Source organism: Felis catus, chromosome C1 (assembly GCF_018350175.1).
Source record: "Felis catus isolate Fca126 chromosome C1, F.catus_Fca126_mat1.0, whole genome shotgun sequence".
NCBI lineage: Eukaryota > Metazoa > Chordata > Mammalia > Carnivora > Felidae > Felis > Felis catus.
The window spans coordinates 201,887,474-201,912,026 of NC_058375.1; the positions used below are offsets into that span (position 1 = coordinate 201,887,474).

General features: G+C 55.4%; 1 protein-coding gene across 9 annotated transcripts in view; it reads right to left on the reverse strand.

Annotated features, from left to right (window-relative positions):
- Positions 1-1,979: 1,979 nt before the first annotated feature.
- TNS1 (tensin 1) overlaps positions 1,980-24,553 on the reverse strand; it is a 201,281-nt gene continuing 178,707 nt past the window's right edge. For all 9 annotated transcript variants that reach the window (XM_045034461.1, XM_023259674.2, XM_045034462.1 and 6 more), the window contains 11 exons: positions 22,464-22,662; positions 18,524-19,590; positions 15,613-15,699; positions 14,520-14,651; positions 14,074-14,166; positions 13,288-13,365; positions 11,423-11,494; positions 11,022-11,190; positions 10,320-10,388; positions 9,820-9,852; positions 1,980-6,733 (listed from right to left, as the gene is read on the reverse strand). In XM_045034461.1, the coding sequence (XP_044890396.1) occupies positions 6,589-6,733; positions 9,820-9,852; positions 10,320-10,388; positions 11,022-11,190; positions 11,423-11,494; positions 13,288-13,365; positions 14,074-14,166; positions 14,520-14,651; positions 15,613-15,699; positions 18,524-19,590; positions 22,464-22,662 (2,144 nt within the window). In that variant the 3' untranslated portion in view covers positions 1,980-6,588. The remainder of the gene's footprint in view (positions 6,734-9,819; positions 9,853-10,319; positions 10,389-11,021; positions 11,191-11,422; positions 11,495-13,287; positions 13,366-14,073; positions 14,167-14,519; positions 14,652-15,612; positions 15,700-18,523; positions 19,591-22,463; positions 22,663-24,553) is intronic.

Genomic DNA, 24,553 nt, shown 5'->3' on the forward strand with positions numbered 1-24,553 from the left:
GTTCCTGCCTCTTCCACGGCTGGACTCAGCCCACGCTCGGAACACCTGGAACAACCAGGGTACTGAGTTCCAGGCCCGGGCCCCGCCCCTTCCTAGCCCCGGCCAGCGCCGGGCTGCAGAGACGCCACACTCCGGTCAGCGGGACAGGACTGCGAGGTGACGCCTAGGACCGCTGGTCTCCACCGGAGACCCAGACAAGAGCTGTCACCATCCTAACGGCTCGGGTGGTGCTGAGGCAAGCCGTGCACGGAGCATCTCGGCCCCTGGGTTTGAGTCCCAGCTGTGTGACACTCGGCCGGGCTGCTCAGACTTCGGTGCATGTGCGGATTTCTTGAGGGTCTTGTTAGCATGCAGATTCTGACCTGCAGGTCTGGGGTGGTGACCAAGGTTCTGCCTTTCTAATAAGCTCTGGGGTGATGCCGATGCTGACAGTGCAGGGACCACACTCGAATAAGGAATGAAGAGTCGTCAGTGTAGTAAGGGGTATGAGGAGCGCTCGCCTAACCCTCCTGCTGCAGCCCCAGTCCAGTTTCTCCTCCCCAGGGCCGGCCCCCACCCTGCCCCCCTGTTTGGTCCCCTCAAAGCCAGGCAGCCTCAGCCTGTCCCTCTCCTCTGTCTCTCTCATCCCCTGCCCCAGGCCCAGCCTAAAGTAACCACATCCCTCCAGAGCGGGGTGGCATCAGAGGGTGCCCTCCCTGCTCACACATCTGGAGCCCTGGTCCCCTCCGTGGGAAGCCAGCCAGACCACCCAGCCCCCCGAGCTCCCCGTCGGACCATCACTCATCAGAGTCTGTCTTTCCCTCCTAAACAAAACCCCAACAGCAGGGGAAGAGAGATGTGAGCTAAGAAACGCATGGACTTTTTAGGGTTCACAGCCCAGCTCCGCCAATTATCAGCCTTGTGATTTTGTGCAATCTCTCAACGTTTTTGAAGCTCGGTTTCTTTCTCTGTAAACTGAGGACAAGGACGGCCCTTATCTCACTGGGTGCAGGCGCATGAGAAAATACACATACGTGCTCAATGCCGTCTCTGGCACTTAGCAGGTTTGCTACATGATCTGCCTGTCAGAAGCTACATGACCTCTCACAGCCTTGCTCTCTTGTCACTCTGACGTCACGACACCTACCTGCTGTCCCCATGGACCAGAATGTTCCAGAAGCAGTCCTGTGAACCAGCTCCAGGTAAACGGGTTGGTTCAGAGTTAGTCATTATGACCCAAGCAGGGTCTATCAGAGCCGAAGAGCATTCATCCCAGCATCTAATACTTGCTTGAAATATTGGGAGAAAAGAGCTCTCTACAGGGGCTGCTGCACTGGAAGGAGGCAAACTGGTAGCACCGAGTGGCCATATCCTGGAGCATCTGTGGGGCCACCCAGGGATAGAGGCTGTCTAAACATTGAGCCAACTCAGAACCAAGTGATGCAGCTAAATTCCCCATTCCACCGTTCGAGCTGCTGGACCAGTGGTGCCTCACTTCTTGGTCACGTGGGCCAATACATTCTTTTTTTTTTTCTTAAACCAGTTTGAGGGGCGCCTGGGTGGCTCCGTGGGTTAAGCGTCCGACTTCAGCTCAGGTCGTGATCTCACCGTTCATGAGTTCGAGCCCCGCGTCCGGGCTCTGTGCTGACAGCTCTGAGCCTGGAGCCTGCTTTGAATTCTGTGTCTCCCTCTCTGTCTGCCCCTGCCCCACTCTTGCTCTGTCTCTCTCCATCTCTCAAAAATGAATACACGTTAAAAAATTAAAAAAAAAAAAACAGTTTGAGTTTCTCTCCTAACTGAAAGAACCCAGATGAAAAACTCAGTGGCAATCAGAACCAAGACCTAGATGGTGGGGACGCTGCTGGGAGAATTACAGGTGAGCCGTATGCCAGAGGCATCCCTGAAGCCCACCCCATACCCGGAGCCTGGGTGAGGCCCCCTTCATGCTCACCAAGACGCAGCAGACCCCTTCCCGAAAAACACAGTTAGATAAAGGCACAGACTTTTTCTTTCGCTTTACCATTTATAAAGCCATACAATGGGTCGCCAAGAAACAAAGCAGCTGTACAGGAGCGGGCCAGCATTGGTGTAAAATACATTCATATCCAGGGCAAGGAGCATAGGTCAGGGTTTATACAAGGTGGTGGAGGTTATAGGCACGATGATACAAAATAGAAAGGATATTTCCATCTATATAAATACACAGCCAGGGGACGGGGAGGATGCCAAGTTATTGTTTCTCCTGCAGAGGGCCTGGGAGGCGGGGAGGGGGTGGCAAGGGATTTCTTACATTTGTTTCGAATGGCGTGGCGGAGGGAAGAGAGAAAATGGGGAAACATGGTGTGCACACACACACATGTGCTCAGTCTCACGCACAAACCGAACATGGACACAGAGGAGAGTCTCAAACTGTTTAACACTGATTAGAAAACAAACTGGGGACATTCCTCTGCAATTACCTCGCTGCTGAGAAGAGCCCTGGTGTGGGAAATAAATGGAAGTCCTCAAACATGCTGGGCGTCTGAGGCAGAGGAGTCGGGAGGGAGCACCCCGTGTAGCCAGTCCTCACCAACAATACTGACAATCTAGCAATCGGGGCCCTCCTGATTCCTTTCACTGCTGGGTGATACTGACCTTGACATCCCATCGCTCATTCGCTGCCTTTGACCCTAACCCCATGTTCCCTAGAGACCAGCAAAATATGTACACATATACACCCACACTTGCACACGCACGTGTATGCATCCGCCCCGTGTAACACCAGCCAGGAGCTCCAGTCTCAGGACCCTGGGGCCTGGGCCTGGGTGAAGAGTGGCTCTGGGACTCTGCCCCCAACCTCTCCAAGGAACCCAAGTGTGGGGAGACGTAGGGGCGGGAGGCAGCCCTTGGACGGGGCATGGACCCACTTGACCTCCCCCAATCCTGAAGTTGAGACAGTCCAAAGAAGTGGGGGAGAGCCAGGAGGCAGGGTGGTGAGCAAATGCCCCGGGCCTATCCCTGTTCTGCTTTACAGACACCTCCACACCCCCTGGATGGCAGGGGTGCTTCCCTGACCTCAGCTGTGGCGCCATCAGAGTACCCCCCCCTCCTGAGTGCCCTTTATAAGGATCACGCTTGTCCAGCTGGCTGCTGCCTCCTACAGGTCACACGGCCACCAGGCCCCGCCACCCCTATCCTGCCAGCCTCTGGCACACCCAGGGAGTCCTCGAACCCACGGGAGAAGGAATCCACACATTTTTAGAGTTGCTAGGGAGAGACTCCGACAAAGATAGGGGTCAAAAGGCCCTTCCCTAGCCTAGGACACAGTGTATTGGCCCCCAAACACCTGGCTAAATAAGGGGACCAGGGTGCCAAGACTGCAGGGCGGGAGCATTGCAGTCACCCCTGGAGGTTGACCAGACAGCTCACTTCCTTCCTATTTCCCCTCTGGGGTCACCTCTCCATTGTTCCCATGCCCTGCCCTGTCCTCCTGTTCCACGGGTGGGGAGCCACCTGGACCTCTCCCTGAATCGGACAGATGTCAACTCCCTGCCCTCTTCCCTCCAGACACCGTGCAGGCCAGCCCCAGTCCCCAGGCCGGCTTCAGACGCCTGGCTGGAGCGGGGGGCCGAGGCCTGAGCCTGCCTGGCGTCTGTGTCACTGTTTCGCCGCCTCTCCCGTTCTCCCTTGCCAACTTCCCCCAGACCCTTGCCCTGCCAGCCTGTTTCAAGACCAGACAGCATTCTCCTGGCTGACACACAGATTCAACAATAACAGCAAAAAAGGTTGAGGGGGAAAGAGGAGAGGAAAGGATAGACATTCACACAATAATAACAATAATTATTAAAAGTGCTTTCTCTTAAAGGAAATCTTTGGCAAGAATATACCGCAGCGCTGTGGGGTGTGTGTGTGTGTGTGTGTGTGTGTGTGTGTGTGTGTGCGTGCACGCATGGGTACAGAGACCTAACCTGTGAGACATGGAAGAGCCACGGTGTGCTCCCAACCAGTGTCTGACCCAAAGGTAGGGCCGCCTGGAGACGGGGGTACCCTTCCCTATCATTCTGGAAACCCACTCCTTCCAGAGGGACGTGAGGGAGTGAGCTGATCAGCTTCCCAGGATGCCCAGTCCTTCCCAGGGTCACACTAGGCTCAGGCCTGAGCGGGGCGGGCTGGCCATGCCTGGGAGGTGGGAGCTGCTGGTGGGCAGTGGGAACGCACGTGTGACAGCCCGGGGCTGGCTGCCGAAGGGTCTACCACTCGACCTGGCCTCAAGCGGAGACAGGACATCCAGGCCAGGAGGGGAGAGTCCTGGGGCCAGGTCCAGCAGGAGATTGAGATATTTACAAAGGAAGTGGGCAAGGGATATCTCCTACCTGGGAAGAGAGTCAGGGTATGTAGGGAATGAGGAGGGGGGAGATCTGGGTATCTGGCTTGAATGCCTCAGAAGGAAGAGCACTTTGGAGGAACCACGGCCACCAAGTGCAAGGTTGTAATCTTTAGGAAGCGAGGGCCTGCTCCCTACCTTCAGACACTCTCCAACTCCCTGAAACAGAACATCCACACAGATACAGCTTCTTGGAGGAGAAAAAATGCAAAAGACACACCTGTCACCCACATCTGTCACACACACCCTTGTCCCCCGGAGGCTCATCCACTTGTTCAGGCCCACAGTGAGGGGGGCAGCTCCCCTCATCTCTGGGAGCTGACTGCTGTGCCCCGGGCTTGCCAGAAAACAAGGGGGTGAAGGGAATGGACGTGTGCACCCCCTTCTCACTGAGCCCCAGACGGAGTCTAGGGAAGGCCAACAGTAGGGCCCGGAGACCCCTGATGGCTCCAAGGATAAAGGCCTCCTACAGTTCAGACCTCACTTATACATAAAAAAGGGACGGGAATTGGTTTATGCCCGGGAAGGCAATAAAGCAATATGGGAAAACAATAAATACTTCTTGTCAATTTACCTATTCTTTTTTTTAACCTTTTCTTATATTTTATTAGCTTACAGATTCTGTCAGTATGTCTCACATATATATTATATATATTTATATATCAGTACAATGCCTCTCTCTAGGGAACCCCATAGGCTTAAGAAGCCATTCAATAATGGAATCCCGGTGAATTTTCTACTCTGGCTTAGAGTGCTTGGGTGGTGGTCTGGGGGGTTCCCAATTGCCCAGATGGACTCTCAGCCCTCTGACCTAAATGCATTCCCTTGCCCCTCTGCTCCATGGGCAGCTTGGCTCTGCTGGGGAAACCATGGCAGGAGGGGGAACAGCGAGGCTTTGGCATTGTAGGTAGGCCATGTAGATGCACAGGAAGCGGCCCCAGGAGCTCTGCCAAGGACAGCCCAGGCAGCCCAGTAAAAATCAGACCCAGAATCACCTGCAGAGGGGGGGACGAAAGGCCATCGGGTGTCTCCCCCGGGGCCTCACGGAGCAGGTTCCCCAGGACGAGCTCCAACATAGAGACCCTGAAGGACAAACCAGGGCAGGAAGGCTTGATCCCCGACACCCAAAAAGGCATCAAACAGATAAGCAAATCTGAAGAAAGGCTGGTCTGGGGCACAAAATGCGAGAATGGGCTGAGGGCTCAGAGCTGGCCGGAGCCACCTGCCCATACCTGCTGCTGGGCCACACGCCTCCGAGAAGACCCCCAGAGCTCAACCAGCAACCCCCTTGAGGGATCTCCTCCCCAAGACTATGCACACGCACGTCTGCACCTCCCGAACCAAGCATCCAGCCTCCCTGTGGGGGCAGATCAGGGCTAAGGCTGCAGGGCGGCCAGCCCCACTCCTGCGGGGGTCTTTGCTGGGAAGGTGCTGGCAGCACCCAGGGCCACTAGAGAGCAAGCATGGGGACCGAGAGAGAGTCTGCGACCCCGTGATCTTGGGTACTCTTGCTGCCCTGTCACGCCCAACTCTCACCTTCTTTGGACAGTATGCACATGCGTGTGCAAATACACGGGGCACGCACAAGTCTATGTATCTATAACTCTGGCTGAGAGGCACATGGAAATCAATACGTGAAGATGTGGGTGTGGACACAGTATATACCCCATACAGACACCCACACAGACTGTACATCGGAGGCAGAGTCCAGAGACCTCAGGAACCTCAGGTCTACGGTACTCTCACAGGCAAAAGTTCTGCCACTTGGTGCCCATGCTGGCTCTTTTTGGTTTGCCAATCTACCCCAGAGGTGGCCAGAAAAGGATTCTCTCAATTTGATTTCTCCTTGCAAAGCGGTCGGGTTAGGGAGACAGCTTTTCCATTTACTCCCAAAATATAGATCCTCAAGGAGTTGGTCTGTCTCCTCTGAGGAGCCCCGGCCTCTTGGAAGGGGGAGGGGGGTCAGGTGGACCTGGTCAGCGGTGGAGGCTTTGGGGGCTCTGCGGTATCCATCCACCCAGGGGAATCCAAGTTATCCTCCCCCATCTTTTTCTTTCTCTAGCTCTCTCTCTCTCCCCCCCTTCCCCTCTGCAATTCACTTCCCCCTCCCCACGTTGCACTTTCTTCTCTCCTTCTCCAAAATTGGCCCAAAGTCCTCCTTCTGGATTCAAGGGTGGTCAGGATTCATGAGTCCCCGCCCCACATGCCCCGTCCCCACTGCCATGGCCCCGGGCAAGGGGTGGCGTTCATCTCTTCTGGCCGGCACTCAGCATGACCTTGGAGACAAAGTTGACGATGGCGGAGGCAGGCTGGTTGGGGTCAAGCTCGGCGAAGAGGTGGCAGGCGTTGTCGGTGGTGCTGCCCTGCTTCCGGGCCACGAAGCCGAAGAGCCTGAAGGGGCAGGAGAAGGGGGTGACAGGAGTGAAGCGGACCCCAGGCCTTGGAGAGCTGCCCCCGTGAGCGAGCTCTCCTCAGGTTGAAGTCTCTCGCCACTCTTCCCGCCTCTCCCAGCACATGAGGACTGGAGCACAGGGCACAGGAGAGAGGGTTCCTCTCTCCCTTCCGCCCCGCACCCCAAAGCCAGGTCCTGGAGATAACAGGGTCATTGGTTTTAGGTAGACAGAGATTCCCCTTTGAGAGGCAGGGGGAGGCGGAGCTGGAGGCAAATGACAAGACTGGACACTAAAAGGCAGGGAGGAGACCGAAAATAAAATGGGGACATTCCTAGGCGAGCTTCTCTCTGTCCTTCCCAGCCCCGCCCCTTCCTGACTGTTCACACAACACAGAAGCACATGAATAAAATGCTGTCTGCCTGTCAAAGCACTTGGCCTCAGACACCAGGAGGGGGTCAGGGAGACAAAAGGACAAGGGGTCACCACCACCCCCCACACACACACACTTCTCCTGGGCTCCAGAGAACGGGAGGGGACAGAGGACCCCACACCTGTTCCTCCCTACCCCCCACTCCCTGCACCAGGGCTGGAATGACCTGGCATTCTCTGTGCAAAACAGAGTTAAAAATATGAGCAGAGAACAGAATGTGAGCCCAGGTCCCCTCCCAGTCGGCACGTTGCTAATTAGAGCGAGATGGGGAAATCGCGACAGCTGGAGATTCCGATGGAAACCCCTCTCCCCAGGACTGGACCACAACAGCTAAAATTAGCAAAGTTGGGTCCTGCTTGCCACCAACCGCACGTATGTACACACACACACACACACACACACACTCACACACACACACTGGGCTTCCTACAGCTTTGCTCTCCCCAACTCTGTTTCAGGGTCTGGGAACAGCTGGACCAGAGTCCGGGGTAATGGCCTGCCCAAGTGAAGGGGTAGCCTGGGTCCACGGACCAATCCCCAGGACCCCCTTTCCAGGCTGGCTCAGTCTCCTTGGTGCAGTGGAAGGCAGGGCGGACAGAGGGAGCGGCTCCAAGCTGCCGCATGACAGCGAGCCAGCCCCGGCTGCCTGGTTCTGCCGGGGTGGAGAGCCAGCCAACCTCACCAGCCTAAACACGGCCCGCCTGCCCTCCCCTACTGTTTACTTCAGCTCCGTGGCTCCCAGGGCCAGTTCAACAACTGCCAAGTCCTTTCTCTGCTTGGGGCAGTGGATCCAGGCAGGAAACCTCAGCCCCGAGGCAGGGAGGGGCACTTGCAAGAACCTGAGAACAAGTGTCTCCTTAAATGTGGGGCCTGAGGCGCCTTGCACACCCCTCCTTCGTCTGAGACAGGCTCCCTGGGGCTCCGCCTGGCCCAGCAAGGCCGTGTCAGCAGGAAGCTCAGCACAAAACCAGCTCCGGAATGAAGAGAATGACTTCCAGGCCTGGGACCAGCCCACTTCTGTCCCTGACCCATCTCCCCACGGTGGGGCCCAGTGCTGAATGAGCACGAGCTCCCTTAAACACCAAGTTCTGGCCTGCCTGGCTGGGGTCCGAGACTGAGAGACCCAACGACCCCTGGGAACTCAAAGAAGGCTGAAGTAGGTACAAGGCAAGCTTCAAGAAGGCTGGACACCTGCGTGCTCCTTTCAGCTAATTCTTTATGTGACCTCGGGCAAGGAGAGGTGCCCTGCATCCCCCTCTGGATGCTCCCAAGGGCGTTCACAGTGCTGACTGCCTACTGCTCAGCTCCATTCATTCTTGACCCAGGGGGCCTCACCGTGCTTCCTCCTCACTCTCCCCCTGCTTGCCTCCATCCTCGAATTTCTTCATTGGGCAAATATTTATCACCCCTCCCATACCACGAAGGCAGTCCTGCCCTCGGGGGCTTGCCATCGGTGTGGCCCTGCCTCCCAGTCCCCTGGAAATTGTCTCCTACTCCCACACCCATTTCTACCTGTGCAAAATGTGCTGTCTTTTAAGACCCATTTGAAAGCATTAGTTCTTTCCCCAAACCTTCCCAAATCTCTCCCTGCCTAGATGTGCTCTTCTTCGTGCTTGGTACCCTTCATGTGTCGCTACAACAGCAGTTTTAATTTTCTTTTAACAGGGAAAGTTCTCCTTTCCTAAAGCAATCTTACGTGAAGTCCAAATACATGAAGGTGACAGCAGGATTTATGGCCATGAACGGATCGACGCAATAGCAAAACATTCACCTATGATAAAGTCAATGAGGGAGAAAAATTGGGGCTGCTTGCATGAACCATACAAAGTCAAATGTGGAATTGCAGACCATAGGCCAGCCTCACTACTCAGATTATTCCTATACCCTGTTTAGGTTTTGTGAAACTGAGAAAACCCTGATCCATACTGGTCAATAACTGCCTCTCAGGCCAGGGTTTCTCCTTCCTTCATAATGGCTCGGTTGCAACCGGAGGACCCTAGGGTTCCTGGGAACATGGTTTGAAAGCCACTCCAGCACGTCAGGGCTGTTTATGCACTTGTCTTATCCCCTGGGCCAATATCAGGCCTCCTGAGGGCAGAGTCAGCCTCCTGGTCCGTCTGAATTATCCTGGGGCCGAGTGCCCTGCAGACACGTGGGAAATGCTGAAGGGGGGGAAGAATCAGCCAAAAGGTCCTAGGTCCATCCCAGAAGAAATGTGGACTTTCTGGGCGCCCGACTTCTGATGAAGAGGTGGAGCCCAGCCACAGGATCCACAGAAACCCACCAAAAGAGCAAGAGTAGGAATCAAGGAAGCCAGGACTGGGGCAGAAAGATCATTTAAACAAGCCTTGCCCCATGACCACTGCCTCCAGTAGAACTCCCAGCTTTCTATCCACTTTCTCAGATCTCTGCTGGTCTGGTCCTGGGAGAGGGAAGGTGAGGAGACTGGAGGCTGGGCCTCTGGCCTCGAGGCAAGAGAAGGCAAAAGACCTGGCTGCCTGGCCAAGCTTTTCTCCAAAGCTGAGTAACCTGAGCACAAAGGCCTTTGTTGCCCTTTGCCTACCCCTGGTCCCAGATTCTAACCACCAACCCCCCACCCCCCCCCCCCGGCCCAGGGAGCAGCCAGCTGGCATCGGGGGAGAAGCCACACTTACTTAGCAGGGGCACCTCCTTCTGTCTTCATCCACCTGTGGAGACAAAGATACCACAGTGTAAACCACCACAACTCCTCCCCCCAGAACGCAGCCCTGCGCATGCCCAGACCTGCAGGGGGAAAGCAAGGGAAACCCTGTTCTAGGGGGGTGGGTGCCTCCAAAGACCACGCAGGGGGAGGCATTCAGGGTGGAGAGAACACTGTGGCCTGCCTCCCAAAGAGCTCTCCCGAGTGTGAAGAGGAGAAGCGGATTCAAGGTCAAGGATATGGCACGGGGCATGGAAGCAAGCATTTGAGTCCCTGGGAGGGGCTCCAAATCTGTGGTGGGAAAAACTCAAAAAAGTACCCAACGCAATTACTGACAGTCTCACAGACACAGGCGGATCTTCCAGTTGAACTGTGAATACACACCCACACGCACACCCACGCCCACACATGCCCCCACACAGACTTCAGTGCTGTGAAGGTGGGTGCAAGAGAAGGCGACTACAAGAGACTTACTTTCTCTCCTGTGGATCCAGGTCACAGAAGGTGACAGTGTTGAGGGGGTAGTGTCGTCTGAAGAAGAGCCTGTGGCACAGATACCAGATAAACAGAGAATGAGTATCCACGTGACCACCCTTTGCCACTTTCCACTTGCAGGCGTCAGGCTACCCTCTGCAGCTGTCATGGGTTAACCCAGCCTCTCCCTTATGAGCAAGGTGGCCTGGGCTGCTCATCTTAGCAATGCATAGGGACATAAATGTGTCACTGAAGCATGTCCCAAATGCTAGTGACTAGGAAAAGAAGGAAGAAACTGGTACTGAAGGATGATCAATGAGGGGATGTGACAGAGGAAGGAAAGAAGCTGGAGGAAGAACACAAGAGCAAGGGCTCTGCTCTAGAAATCAGGCACTTTTATGAGTTGTGTTTCTGGCTGTATACCCTATGCAGGCATATTTGTAGGAGGGAAGATGGATGGATGAATGGATGGATGGATGGATGGATGGATGGATGGGTGGATGGATGGATTGGTGGGTGGGTGGAAGATTGGACAGGTGGGTGGATGACAGGTGGACAGATGGAGGCACAGGTTGGTAGGTGGATGGGTGGACAGGTGGACAGAAGAGTACAAGGTACAAATGGTAAGTGGGTGGGTAAGTAGACTGACAGATGGGGCACAGGGGGGAGAGCCCAGTACAGAAGCAAATAGAAGAGTCTTACTTTCTCTGGTTGTCAGTCAGTGTGATTCCCTGGGCAGAAACTTTGAAGTGAACGATGGTGGCAGCTGGTGTGGGGTCAGCAGCCAGAGTCTCAGAAGTGGCTTTGGAGATGGCCTGTGGCCCAGTGAGTGATTCCATGTCCACAGAGTTGACGAAGAGCACGTTGCAGGCTGGAATAAACCCACCCAAAGAGAAGTCACGGGGACTGGAGTGGGTGGGGATTACCTCCCAGCTCAGCTCTTCGGGGGAGGAGTAGATGAATGTTAGGCCAGCCTCAGGCCAAGGCATCCGCACAGAGAATCACGGGGTCTGCAGGACCAGAGATAACTGGGTCTGCAGGACGGGACAGGGCAGGCAGAAGGAAAGGCCTGGGCGGGCATCCTGTCTGGGGTGGCCACTTACCTGCCCCTTGCTTCAGCAGGTCAGTGGTTGAGTTGGCAGGGCCTGAGCTATCTTTCGATTCATCTGTGGGGTCTGAGACAAAAATTTAATTCAGCTGGTAATTAAAACTCTAGAGCTGGAAAGAAGCACAAGTTTGGCTGGGCCTCAAGCAAGCTCTGCAAATACTTTGTGCAATGGATACCGCTTTTCGTAACAGGCCCTGGCAATAGGCGCGTGTGTGTCCAGCCTGAACATTCAGTGAGAACTGTCGATAGTTAGCATGTGGGTTGAGAGCTCTGGAATCCAACAGTGTGGGGTGCAGACCCTCACCCCAGCACCTGCCAAGCACCTATAAAATGGAGATTGTGATGACAGTACCCATTGTGCTGGGTTTTTGAGATGTTGCATATACACTGTTAGCCCAGTGCTTGGCATAAAGCAGGACTTCAAGTGGCAACTGACGTCTCTGTTGTCATTTTGCATTGATGTGTCTTTGTGTAGATCGATGAATGTCCCAATTCACTACAGCACTAATACAGCGCAGTCGTGATTTCGATATTACTAAGAACGGAGTATTGTCTGTACCAGTGTTTCTCAGGCTTTGGAGTGCAGGCTGATTAAAACACAGGTTGCTGAGCCCCACTGGAGGGCTTGAGAATATCTGCATTTTTAACAGGTTCTCAGGGTGCCGATGCCACTGTTCTGGGAACCATACTTTGAGAAGCACTGGTTTATATAATGTAAACGTCAAACCGTTTTGTAATTGCTAAACTACTTTCATAAATTTCGTAGAACTATAATTTAGTTGGTGTCTCAACTTTGTGCTTAATAATGCTACTTAAGTTGTACTTGAACTTTTAAATTAATAATGTTGGCCAATTATTAGTAGCAATTCAATGAAATGAGTTGGATTCACAGAAATTGTGAAATAATATTAGGGGTTTTGTGTATGGGCATAACCCCAAGAGCTCCAAGAGAAACTGGAAGAAAGTCCCAGAGACACTTCTGAATATCCTATTGTTAAACAGAGAGGATGGGGACCAGGTACCCAGTTTCCAGTTCCTAGACCTCAAGGTCAGGGCTAAGCATAATTTCCCTTGGGTGGGCCCTGATTCATGGGGCTGGGCAACAGAAGCTTGTGCGGTGACAAGTCTTGGGTGTCCATCCGCCAGCCTCCAAAGCTGGAGCTCTTCTCTGAGAGAAGCTGGGCCTGGTGTCTCACTCAATGTCCTATATGTCCTGAGGTTCGTGGGTTCCATTTGTACTTCCCACAGTCAAGAGGCCTTGCTCTTCCCATCAGCTCTACATCCCCTCAGTCAGAGAACACCCTGCCAGCCAAGCACACTAAAACTCCAGGGACATCTTGGCCCTGTTTTCTTCCCACGCCATGAGGAACCTAGTCACTCTTCCTCTGCGTGTGCTCCCTGCTCTTTATTCACACCAACCTCCAACACGTGGGCGCCCCCATGACCTAAATCTGCCTTCCCCTCCCCCTTCCCTCAGCCCTGCCCACTGATGCCCATCTCATCCTCCAGACACAGTCCTCCCCATAACTGACTCCTACTTCTAGTGCCTCCCCCCTGGGCTTATTCTGAGGATTCGCAAAAAAAATTTCTTAAAGGCACCAGAGAATTTTCCAGAACAATCTGGAAAGTCAATTATGTGTGTTCCTGGAGTTAAGTTTTTTTTTAAGAACTTTTCCTTCTTTTTTTAATAGGAGATTTAAAAAAAAAAAAAAAGAGAGAGTAGCTTTGAATTTCCCTAGATTGGCAAAACGACCCAGGTCCTCAATGCTGGCCCATGTTCTGGAGCGGCTGGCAGAGCAGACACAAACAGCAGCCCAGCTCAAAGATGTACTTGGAGAGCAAGGAGTCTCACGTTCCTACCTCGGTTTGGAATGACCAGCTTACAGGGCAGAGCCAGTGGGATGATGGAATGCTGGTAGACCAGGGCAGAGAGAGACCCTGCAGGGGGAGACAGCATGTCAGGAGCAGTGTCACTGGGAGCAGGCCCGGGCACCGAGGAGCCCAACCACCCAGCCCACTATCCATCATCTTCAGCTTCTTTATTACCCACCTCTCCCTCATCCCACAATGAAGCTGAAAATCCACTCCCTCCTTGTTAGCAATATCTAAGGGAGAAGGTTCCAGCGGCTCGCTCTAAGCAGCCATAAGGTGTCCTTTCTAGAAAATTCCTCCCAACATTTCTCCTAAGTCCCTCTGGCTACTGGGGCCCTCTCAGGACAGTGCAGCAGAAGTATGAGAGAAATCGTGGGATCAAATCCCAGCTCAGTCACTTATTAGCTATGTGTTCTTGGGTAAGTCTAACTTCTACAAACCTCCGTTTCCTCATGTGTAAATGGGACCATAACACCTCCCATGCAGGATTGTTATGAGACCAGAAGTAATGTAAGGTTCCCAGACAGTGACTTTCACATAGCAGATAGTCGATAAAGGCAGTTGTTATAGCTGCTATTCAAATTCTAATGATAATGCATTTTGGCGGGGTGAGACAAATGCAGAAAGGAATTTGGCAGAGTGAATCAGCCACAGTACAGAGGACGGGAGGCCACTGTTCATTTCCTCTGCTGCGTCTATGACAAGGGGGACCTGGGACAGCCTGAGACACTCTAGGCAGGTGGACTGTGGAGACGGGGTTGGAAAACAGCTCACCGAAGTTTGGCTCATTGGGGCATCCCTTGAGCTTGACTCCTCTGGGGCCAGTCTCTATCAGGAAATGTCTCACCAGCTCATGGGTCATGTCCCCTGGAATAAAGAGAAAGACATGAGGTTTGAGCACTTCTCATGGGGCCCTCCCACCACTTGCTAACATCACTTCATCCCTTCCCCACATGCAGCTCTGTGGCGGGAGAAAGGATTGGAAAGATATGGAGAGACCACCGCTCAAGGAAACACAACCAGAGTTCCAAGAATCCTGCTTCCCTGTCCTCTGACCCCAACCATCACCAGGCCCAAGACTCATTCTTCCAAAGAGTCTGACTCAGCAGGCACCAGCTCCCCCAAGAACTATAGGTCTGTCCAGCCCTGAGTCCTTCTGGCACCTCAGGCTTGGAGGAGGCTGTGCTGGTCCAGAGCCTGGCTCGAGAGGAGGGTGTTACCTTTTTTATTCTGCTGCACGACGGTCGGAGGAGGAGATGACACCTTCATGGCCAGCCCGTAGGCCCCTCGGAAGGAGTGGCTGTCGCGGATGATGAAGGCCCCTGGCTCCTGGTCCTTAAGGAGAGCGATGGCTGGGATTGGAAGGGATGAGGGGACCAGAGCAAATAAGAAATGGATGGCACGGGCCTTGCTTAAGACTCATCGGGTCTACCGAATCTCGCTCCTTAGTTACAATTTAAACACCCCTAAGGGTCCTCCTATGCTAAAGTTGGCGAACATCCTCTATAAATAGCCAGGTAGTAACTATTTCAGGCTTCACAGGTCATGCCGTCTCTATTGCAAACTACTCGTCTCTACCATTGCAACACAAAAGCAGCCACAAACAATACATAAGCAAAGAGATACAGTGTGTTCCACCGAAACTGCATTTACAGAAAGAGGTCCGGGCCCTGGACCATAGTCTCCAAAACCTGCCTAACATCCACACAGACCTTCCCTGGGAGCCCGGTGGGCCTCACTCCATCCCCACAACCACAGCTTTGTTTTGCCTGTAAAATGTGCAAAACTCTCCACATCACATAGCTAAGATTTGTTCTATGACCTTGGCTGGCCTTTTACCTTGCTTGGAAAATCATGACTTTGCTACCTTTTTTTTTTAACGTTTTATTTTTATTTTTTGAGACAGAGAGAGACAGAGCTTGAGCGGGGAAGGGGCAGAGAGAGAGGGAGACACAGAATCTGAAGCAGGCTGCAGGCTCTGAGCGGTTAGCACAGAGCCCGACACAAGGCTTGCACTCACAAACCATGAGATCGTGGCCTGAGCCGAAGTCGGACATTTAACCGATTGAGCCACCCAGGCACCCTGAGACTTTGCTACTTTTAAGCACCCTTCGTAGGTCTACAAACCATGCTTCCGCTCCCCACAGTTCACCGCGAGGAGGTGCCTCTTACCGTCTGAACTTGATCCCAGCCCCCCTCTGTGTCCACCCCGTACTGCAAAAAGGAGTAAGTCTGCCCAGGAAGACATGGTGGGCTGCAGCCAGCTGTGACCTCTGATGGACCACAGGACCCTCGGTGCCACCTAGAACTCACCCTGCTCTCTGGAGATCTCAGGCTTGTACCAATACTTGGAAGTGTCCTGGACGAACTTCACTTTAGCCCGTGTCTCGGGGCTGTTGTCTAAGAGAGATGGAGAGAGAAAAACAGTGTTATGGGTTGAAATGTGTCCCCTAAAAAGGTAGGTTGGAGCCCTAACCCCAGGTACCTGTGAATGTGACCTTATGTGGAAATAGGTCTCCGCAGGTGGATGCAAATTAAGATGAGGTCATGCTGGATCAGAGCGGGCCCCAATCCAATATGACCGGTGTTCATCTCAGAAGAGGAGAGACACAGAGACCATGGGGACAGTTGTGAAGATGAAGGCAGAGGCTGGGGGGACACATCCACAAGCCAGGGGACACCAAGGATGTGCCAGCAACCACGAGAAGCTAAGAGGTAAGCCTAGAACACATTCTCCCGCGAGCCTCCAGAAGGAGCCTGCCAACACCTTGATCTTGGACTTCTAGCCTCCAGCCCATGAGAGACTAAATTGTTCTCTTAAGCCACCAAGTCTGTGGCACTTTGTTACGGCAGCCGTAGGAAACTAACACAGAAAGGCAGTGTCCTCAACACCATCAGAGCCCTGCTGGAAGGGGCCTCGAGTGGCTTGCCCATCCTTCCCCTGTCTCCTGCCAGCCACTGTGCATCGCAGAGCTGCTCTCTGATGGAAAAGCCTGGCACAGCATTCTCACTGAGCTGAGGAAAGCCCTCCCTCCACCCCACCCTCTCCTCTCTCCAGAAGATCCGGACCAAACCCTTCCTGCAGCTTCCCTTCCACAGGCTAACGCACCCCACCTGCTAGCCTCTTTCTCCACTGGCTGAATTTCCCAACTTTGTCATAGCAACCTTGCAGTTGAGGGAAGAAAGCTACATTTCCATCACTTCTCCCCAAGCCCCTCCTCATGCCCTATATGAAGAGCCCGTGTTCTCCATCATATTCACATACAAAAAAAATCAGTCCTGCCCTGGAACAGAGGAGGAGGTGGCTTAGAGGCCATCTACTGTGAGTCACATGCCCCACTTCCCTGGCAAATGACCCCCACCCAGACCCTTTGCAGACCAGAGATGCTTTATAGAGCATTAGGTTCTGGAAGATGCTCAGAGAGAGCACCCAGGATAACCGCTCAACTTTACAAACGAGGGAAGTGAGGTTGAGAGAGGGAGAGGGACCCGCCCAAATCACACAGGTGGTTCACAGAAAGACTCCTGTAAGATCTTCCCAGGTAAGAAAACACAGGCGCCCATTTAGTGCCAGCTTTGCCTGATCTTTGGGTATTAGGATGTGCGGCCCTCGCTCTCCAAGCCCTTCCTTCATCTTTTGGCACCCAAGAAACAAAAAGGCTGGGGGGGGGCGGGAAGGGAGTTGGGGGAAGAGGAAGAAAGGAATATTCCAATTCCCCAGGTTTCCTCCCCTTGAGAAAGAAGCCAGAACAGAGGACGCCTGTGCTAACGACGCTATAAAGCTGAGGGTGCAGAGATGAGATCCGGGTTAGACTGTGGGTCCAGCGTTCAGTCAATTTTGACTTGTCAGTAACCCTGGGCTGGACCCCTGGGATCGGCCTCTGGAGGACAGCAAGGGGGTAGGCCGGCTCCCTTTCCTGGCAGCTGCGCACGGGGCAGGGGCGGGCGAAGCAGCCGGGCCAAGCAACTGCGGCAAGCTGCCTGTCTCTCTGCTCTGAAGCCCCAGGCCCCGCGGCTGCTGGGGCCTAACGAGCTGTCAGAGGCGGCTGCAGCCCCGCGTGCCTCCCTGCGTTGACTCCAGTGACTATTTTAAGCAGGGAAGACGGTGGGAAACAGGAAATGTCCCAACTACTAGAAGTTTTCCATCCTCCAAGAGGAGGGGCTGGGAACCGGTCGTCTCCGGTGGGCAGCAGCAAGCAGGGGCGTGCGGGGTCACTGTCGATGCCCCTGCCTGGCAGGCTCGGGGCAGGACCTGGGAGCGACACACTGAGAGTCTAGGCAGCAGGGGCCCACCCCGGGGCTGCCTGAAACCTCAATCTTCCTCGAATGCCCCAGAGTTCCAGGGCCATTCTGCAACAGGCACATTCGAGGTCTGGCGGAGGCCCTGACCTTTGTGTTTAGACACCGAGCCCTCTACGCGGAGGCCAAAGATGCCGAGTTCTGGTGACGAGCAAAGAGATCAGTGTGCGGACGTGCATGAGCTTCAGCAAAGCCGGGTCGGCAGAAACCAGACTCCAGTGAAAATGCTCAGCCCTCGGCCTCAGCCCCCAGTGCACGTGGCCGCCAGATACGTTAACAATGATGTGCACGCAGTGGGATCAAAAGGTGGGGACTGAGTGCTGTGGGCAGGCCAAAGGGATGGCAGTCCGGGTTAGGAAGGCAGATTCTCAAAGTTATGCTAAATCATAAATGTGGAAACACGAGAAGACAACTCCAATAATGCTTTGAGAGCGTGAGTTTTATGGCCAATGGGCCTAGATCGGAAGCCATTTACTAACTGTGTGACCCTGGACAAATGACGGAGTCTCTCTAAGCCTACTTTGTTCATGCATAAAATGGGGGTAATAATACCTACTTTGCCAGGCGGCTGCGAGGATTAAAGAGCTAGCGCATGGCTCAGGGCCTGGCACACAGCACGTGCTCAGTGAGTGGCAGAAGCTATGCTGATAGTGATGATAATCATAACAGTAACACTATCATTATCCTCCTCCCCCCCCCCTCCTCCTCCTCCTCCTCATGGGCACCCACATCCTCATCACTGCCCCCGCACTTACTTTGAGGCCACCTCCAACTCCCATTATACAGACAAGGAAACTGAGACCAAGAAGTCAGTGAGCCGCCCCTGGTTGTGTGCCAAAGAGCCATCAGCACAGAGATGGACACAGACATCCTACCCAGTGGGCCATGTGCCACGGCAGAGGCGGGGGCGGAAGGAGGGGCTCACCTGGCATGGAGTACTTGGAGAAGTCGGGCAAAGTGTGGGAGAAGGAGACGGTGCTGCCCCCGCTGGGGCTGGACATGCCGCTGGCCACGGGCGAGGAGGACACCTTCCCGTTGACAGTGGCATAGTTGGGGAGGCTGCCTGCTCGGTCTCCCACGGACATCCTCCGCTTCTCGGGCAGGGCTGGTGTCGGGCTCCCTTGCCGGAAGGCTGCCGGATCCGGCGACGGGGAGGTGACGGGGCTGCTGAGGCCCGGGTAGTAGGCAGGGGACACGGGGAAGGAGGGCGTAGAGGGAGCCTGGTAACCAGAGGCACTGCTCTGCCGGGACAGCGTGGGTCTCCGGTCCTCGGGGGTGGAATAGCCGCCATAGGCCGCGTGCCGGTCCAAGCTGGGGCTGCCGGGAATCACGGATCCAGGCCCTCCCAGGTGCCGGCCCGGGCTGGGGCTTCCAGGGCTGGCTACTGCATTGCCGTGGAGGCCGGAGGCCAGGTTGCCTTGGTGGGCCCCGGGGTGCCGGCCCAGACTGGGGCTTCCCGGAGTAGTGGCCACACTGCCGTGGAGGCCTGAAACCTGGTGGGCCCCGGGGTGCCGGCCCAGGCTGGGGCTTCCCGGGGTGGTCGCTGTACTGCTCTGGGGGCTGGAGACTGCACTACCATGGTAACCAGTTCCCGCTGGACCCATCACCTGGCGGTGGCTCAAACTGGGGCTACTGGGGGCAGCCATGCTGGGGTTGATGGCCCGGCGGCCGAAGCCAGGACTGGGGGGTGTGTTGGTGCCCACTGTCCTATGGCGCGCCTGAGGGCTCCCAGGCACCGTGTGGACGCCGGCCACGGTGAACTGAGCCCGCGCCTGGCTTTCTGGGGAGCTGAACTGCTGTAGTGAGTAGTCGGGGCTGCTGTAGCTGCTGCCCACGGTCGGGAGAGGAGAAGAGCTCTGGGAGCTTCTCTGGGCCGAAGGGCTAGGCTGTCCCAGGCTGCCGGAACGGAAGCCGGAACCCAGCAAAGGCTGGGTAGGTGTCCGGGGACCCTGGTCGCTGCTTTCCCCTGAGGGGAAACTCCCCACTGAAGTGCTGGAAAGAGAAGGGGCAGGTTGAGACGTCAAGATGGCATTTCACGAAGGCCAGGCTTGCAGGGAGCACTCAGCCCTGTCCCCCCCCCACCACCTCCGCTAGCGGCAACACTAGGAACCCCACTGGCATGAGCCAGAATGTCACCACTTTTGCACATCACCCTATGGAACCATCAGAAGAAGAGACAGAGGCTCAGAGAGGTTAGGCAATAAGCTCACGACCACACAGCTTGTAAAAGACCAGGCTTCCAACTCAGTCGCATCTGATTCTGAAGCCCATGTTTTCCCCACTGCCCCTTGTTGACTCCTCAACCAGAAGGCAAAGCAAGGGGTCTCCCCTATGGAAACTGCAGATGGCCGTCCCCGTGTCACCTCCAGCACCACAGACACTGAACACCAGGGTGGGGTCAAACCACCCAGCTCCTGTTCCTACCAGGAGTATCCCTGCCTTGACTCACTTTTCCCAGGATGCCACTAGCATCTTTGAACACTGCGAGTGCTAGACCTGGGCTCTCATTCCCATTTTGTCTTTGCAAAAGGCAAAGACACCACGTCTCAGAGCAGGACAGTTCAGCTTATTGTAAGGCCTGCTTTCCAGCTGTTGGATCTGGCCACTAATTCAGCAAGCTGCCTTGCGTGGTAATGAGACTCCCGTCATTAGCAGCATTTAAGCAGAAGATGACCAACCTCTTGAATGTTGTGGTGGGAATTTCCTCCACCCAGAGGTTACAGTAGACGAGCACAAAGGTTGCTCCCAATTCTAAGACTCTGGAAAGTTCAGTTCAGAGGGGACTGTACCTGGCAGACAGCCACAATCACAGGCTCTCCTCCAAGGTTAAGGGCAACCTGGATCGTGCTTGTTAAAGTTTCCTCATGTGGGAAACAAGGGGGCTGGATCAGATAACCCTGATTGCTTCCAGACCCAAACTCCTATCCATTGTTGACATGGCGGGAGAGGCCAAGGTTGACAGGGACCCTGCATCAGCTGTAGCTGCAGGGAGGTGGCAGGTAGGCTCTGCTCCAGGAGCCCCTGGGTGGGGGGTGAGGTAGGGGTTGGGAGGGTGTCCTTACACAAGAATATGGGCCAACCTGGAACTACAGACTGGAGGGAGTCTCGAGGCCAGGCTGAGGCCAGGATAAGCTCAGGTCCCCGGCTGAGGTGAGGTGAGGGGCCAGGCAAGAGCCAAGGGCAAGAGGCAGGTCACGGCCAGGCCAAGAAAAAGTCTACCTCAGACCCCAGAAGTGGCTAGAGCGGAATGCCATTCCTGGTACAGAATAACATGGCCTCTGAGGAATGGAGGGAGTGTCCGGCTGAGCAGGGTGGGGTCGGGGGGACTGACATGGAGTTCTGGAAGATTAACCCCACAGGAGAAACACTAGCTTCCTGAGCCCTGAAAAGAGCCAACTCTACAGCAGGAGGAATTTGAGTGAGAAACAGTGAAAACTTCCTGATGTCAGGGCTCCCTGGACATGAGCGGGGAGGGGCTGGCCAGGTTAGGAAATGTCCTTTCCTTGAAAGGAAGAATCCCCCTTTGGCTCAGAGCAGATTTCCCAAGAAGTGGAGCCGTCTGCCTGTCAAGAGGCTGGGGAGGGGGCAAGGTGGACTGAGGGTGCACGCTTGGCTTGAGGTTCCAGAATTCTTAGAAGAGCAGAAGAATGCAACCTCTGCTCACCCAGCCACCCCCACGCTGACCTGGGAGGGGGCGCGCCGTGTGGGACCAACAGAGGGCGGAGGGCCTGCGGCAAACTCAGCCACCGGGGCCTGGCCGGTGATAGCAGCAGGACATGGTTGGAGAGTTTCGAGGCCTCCTAGGAGCCCAGGCTAGGGAAGGGGGTGGACGTGCAAAGGGATGCCCAGCAGCCGTCTCCCGTCCCGGGGCAGCCTAGCCTAGTCCGTAACCCCCGTGCCCGGCACCCTACGCCCTGCCCGAGCTCACCCCAGGCTCCCTGTCCTGTGTCAGGTCACGCTCTCCCTGTCGCCAAGCCCACACCCACTCCCCCAGCTGAGCAGTGTCTCACTTTACCCCCCACAAGGGGGCTTCCCCTTCAGAGCCCTCCCCTGCCTGATTCCAGGCTTTTCTCTCTGTCTGACCCACCTCGAATGCAAGGCACCCTCCACCAACACGGCCCTCCTCACCTGCCACTGTGTGCCCTCAGCCCCCCGCACCAACACGTCCGCACCCCAATCTTCCGCCCTGGCTGTGCTGTCCTTCTAGAGTGCCCTCTCCCTCCCCCTCCCCCTTTCAACACCTGCTCACCCTCCTGGCCTCACCACAAATACCTCCAGCCCCCAGAAACCCTCTCTGCACCCCTACCCAGAAACGGTAGCCTCCTGCTGGGAGCTCCAGACACGTACATGTCTGCTTTGGGCACGTCCGACTGTCATCCTGTGACAGGCGGGCACCTAAATGCAGGTCCAGGAGAGACATGGGCTCTAGAGCCAGACGCCTTTGGTCTGAATCCTATTTCCACCGCTGTTTAGCCTGCAGGACCTTGAGCAAGCTACTTGGCCTCCCTGTGCCTCAGTTTCCCCTTCTGAAAAGTAGGACCCTAAGAGTAGCATTTAGCAAAGCACCTGGCACACTGGAAGACTCACTAGATAGTGGGTGCTGTCGTTGGGTTTTAAAGCTGGGGCAAGGACTGGTTTACCACGGTGCATGGTGGTGCACGTCCGGCACAGTTTTCTGGATGGTGGCATTGAATTCAGCCTGGGAATTATAGTTCACCCATCCTCATGCTCCACGATATTTGGCTCCTGGGATGCTCTCCCAATGCACCCTGGGGGGCTGGTGTCCAAGGTGCAGCCATCTGGACGTGATTTCTACCCGCCCGCGCTCCAGGCAGATCTAGGCCTGGACCCTCCTCCCCACTTACCTGTCAGCACTGAGGATGGGGCTGCTGGTGGAGAGGGGGCTGGGGGAGACAAAGGAGCTTCCCAGGGTCCCGTTCCTCAGGGGCATCTCGTGGCTATAGGCCTGGACAGGTGGGGCGCTAAAGCTCTTGGGCTCCGGGTCCTGAGTTCGGGGCCCAGCCACTGCCGTCCTCACCACCGACTCCACGTAGCTCCGGGGCTCTGGAAAGGGCCAGAAGAGACACTGAGGTCCACGAGGGTGCAGTGTAGACCCCTCCCAACCTGTCAGGGAACCCAACAGCGTTTCCCCAGCCTGTGGGGACAGCTCCCAAAGGACAGCCAAGCATGCAAAGGGCACTCCTCGGGCTCCGGCCTACCCACACTCCCCCTCTTCCCAGTGTCTTGGAGAAGCTGTAAGAGCCCCCACAGAGCCTTTTTAACCAGGGCCTCGCTCACAGAAGCTTCCCAGAAACGGACCCCAGCTTTGCCGCTGAACACAGCCATCGTAGAATCTTCCCTCCTAGAGCTAGGACACCTGTCTATAGCTGGCACCCCTTTTAGCGGCTTCTTTCCTTCAAAGACCCTTCTACCCAACCTCCAGGCCCTTCAAGGTCCCCCTGGCACCGCTGGAGTCTGGGCTCTACAGTGAACCCAGAGCTCCGGCCCAGCCTTGCCCACATTCGGGACAGAGCCAGGGTTCACATGGGCTCCACCCACGCCCAGAATCCACAAACAGGCTTGCCGGCCTAGCAACAGGCCCGCGCTGGTGAGTCACGCCCAGCCCCTTCCCTGCCAAGACACACCCACCCACCTTGCCTGACACACTTAGCATTCCTCCCGAGACCGACATGACTATCCCTGTCTGGTGTTTAGCAGAGTCTCAGAATCCGGGGGGGTTGCAGGACAAGTGCCAGCAAGGCCGTTCTACAGGTGAGGGCGCTGAGGCCTGGGGAGAGCGATCAATGTGTCCGGAGGTGCGGCCCGGAGCCAGATCTCCTGACCCCCAGCCGGCGTTTGTCTGACCCTCCTCCCAGACCTCTGAGGCCAGGCCTGAAACTAACTCCGTGCTATGCAGGGAGAAGAAGCAGGGCACTCGGCCTCTCCAGGGACATGAGCAGGGACGGATGATGTTCCTTCCACCTCCACACCTGGCACCATCCCGTCTCCCCCAAGAGGGACATGATCAGAACACAGGCTCACACACTACCCACAATCGGGGCATCCGCTGAAATCAGCCTGAGAAAGTGAAGAACCAGAGAATCCATGCTGCCCTGGGCCGGCCAGGCCCCTGGAGCTTTCGCGGGCCAGGACTGTGTGACAGCAGATGGGGGGAGGGCAAGATGTCTTCAGAGGGTCAAGCATGGGGTGTTGTATTCCAGGTACGGAGCACAGGGTGATACAGCCACCTCGGTGTCCCGAAGCTGGAGTCCATACAGGCAGAGGTAAGCAAGGCCTACCCAAAAGCCCCCCTCCACCAGCCAGGCCACCCAGCCACGTCACAGAAGCCCCAGGCCTCTGTCACTCCAAAGGCATTGGTTCTCGGCCGACCATGTCCGAGGGCCTGCTGGAGCCAGGAGACGCTACAGAGACCCTCTGGCCCAGTGCAGGCACGCGCTTTTGTAAAAGGTTCGATAGTAAATCGTTTAGACCATTTAGTAAATGGTCTCTGTGGCAACTACTCAATTCTGCATTTGTAGCACAAAGTCATAGACAATTCGTGAACAAAACAGCATGGCCGTATGGCAATAAAACTTTCTTTACAAAAACAGGCAATGGGCCAGATGCGGCCATAGTTTACTGACCCCTGATCTCACCCGTCTCCTCAGCCCAGAGAAGTGGGGTGATTTGCCCCAGAACACCCAGCCAATCAATGGCCATAGGTACTAGCACTGTGGTCTCCTGATTCTCAACACCGGCTCCCGGTAGCCTAGAGAAGGGCCAGAGCCCCACGGGGACACCAAGAGCTGGCTGCGACCCAGTACTCCAGCATGTCAGCCAGAACTATTAATAATAATAACAATGGCAATCACATGAGCAAAGGAGGAGAATGCAAGTCCCTCACCCCGTCACAGGGGACCGAGGGACACAGCTGGCCTAGGAAAACAGGCGGTCT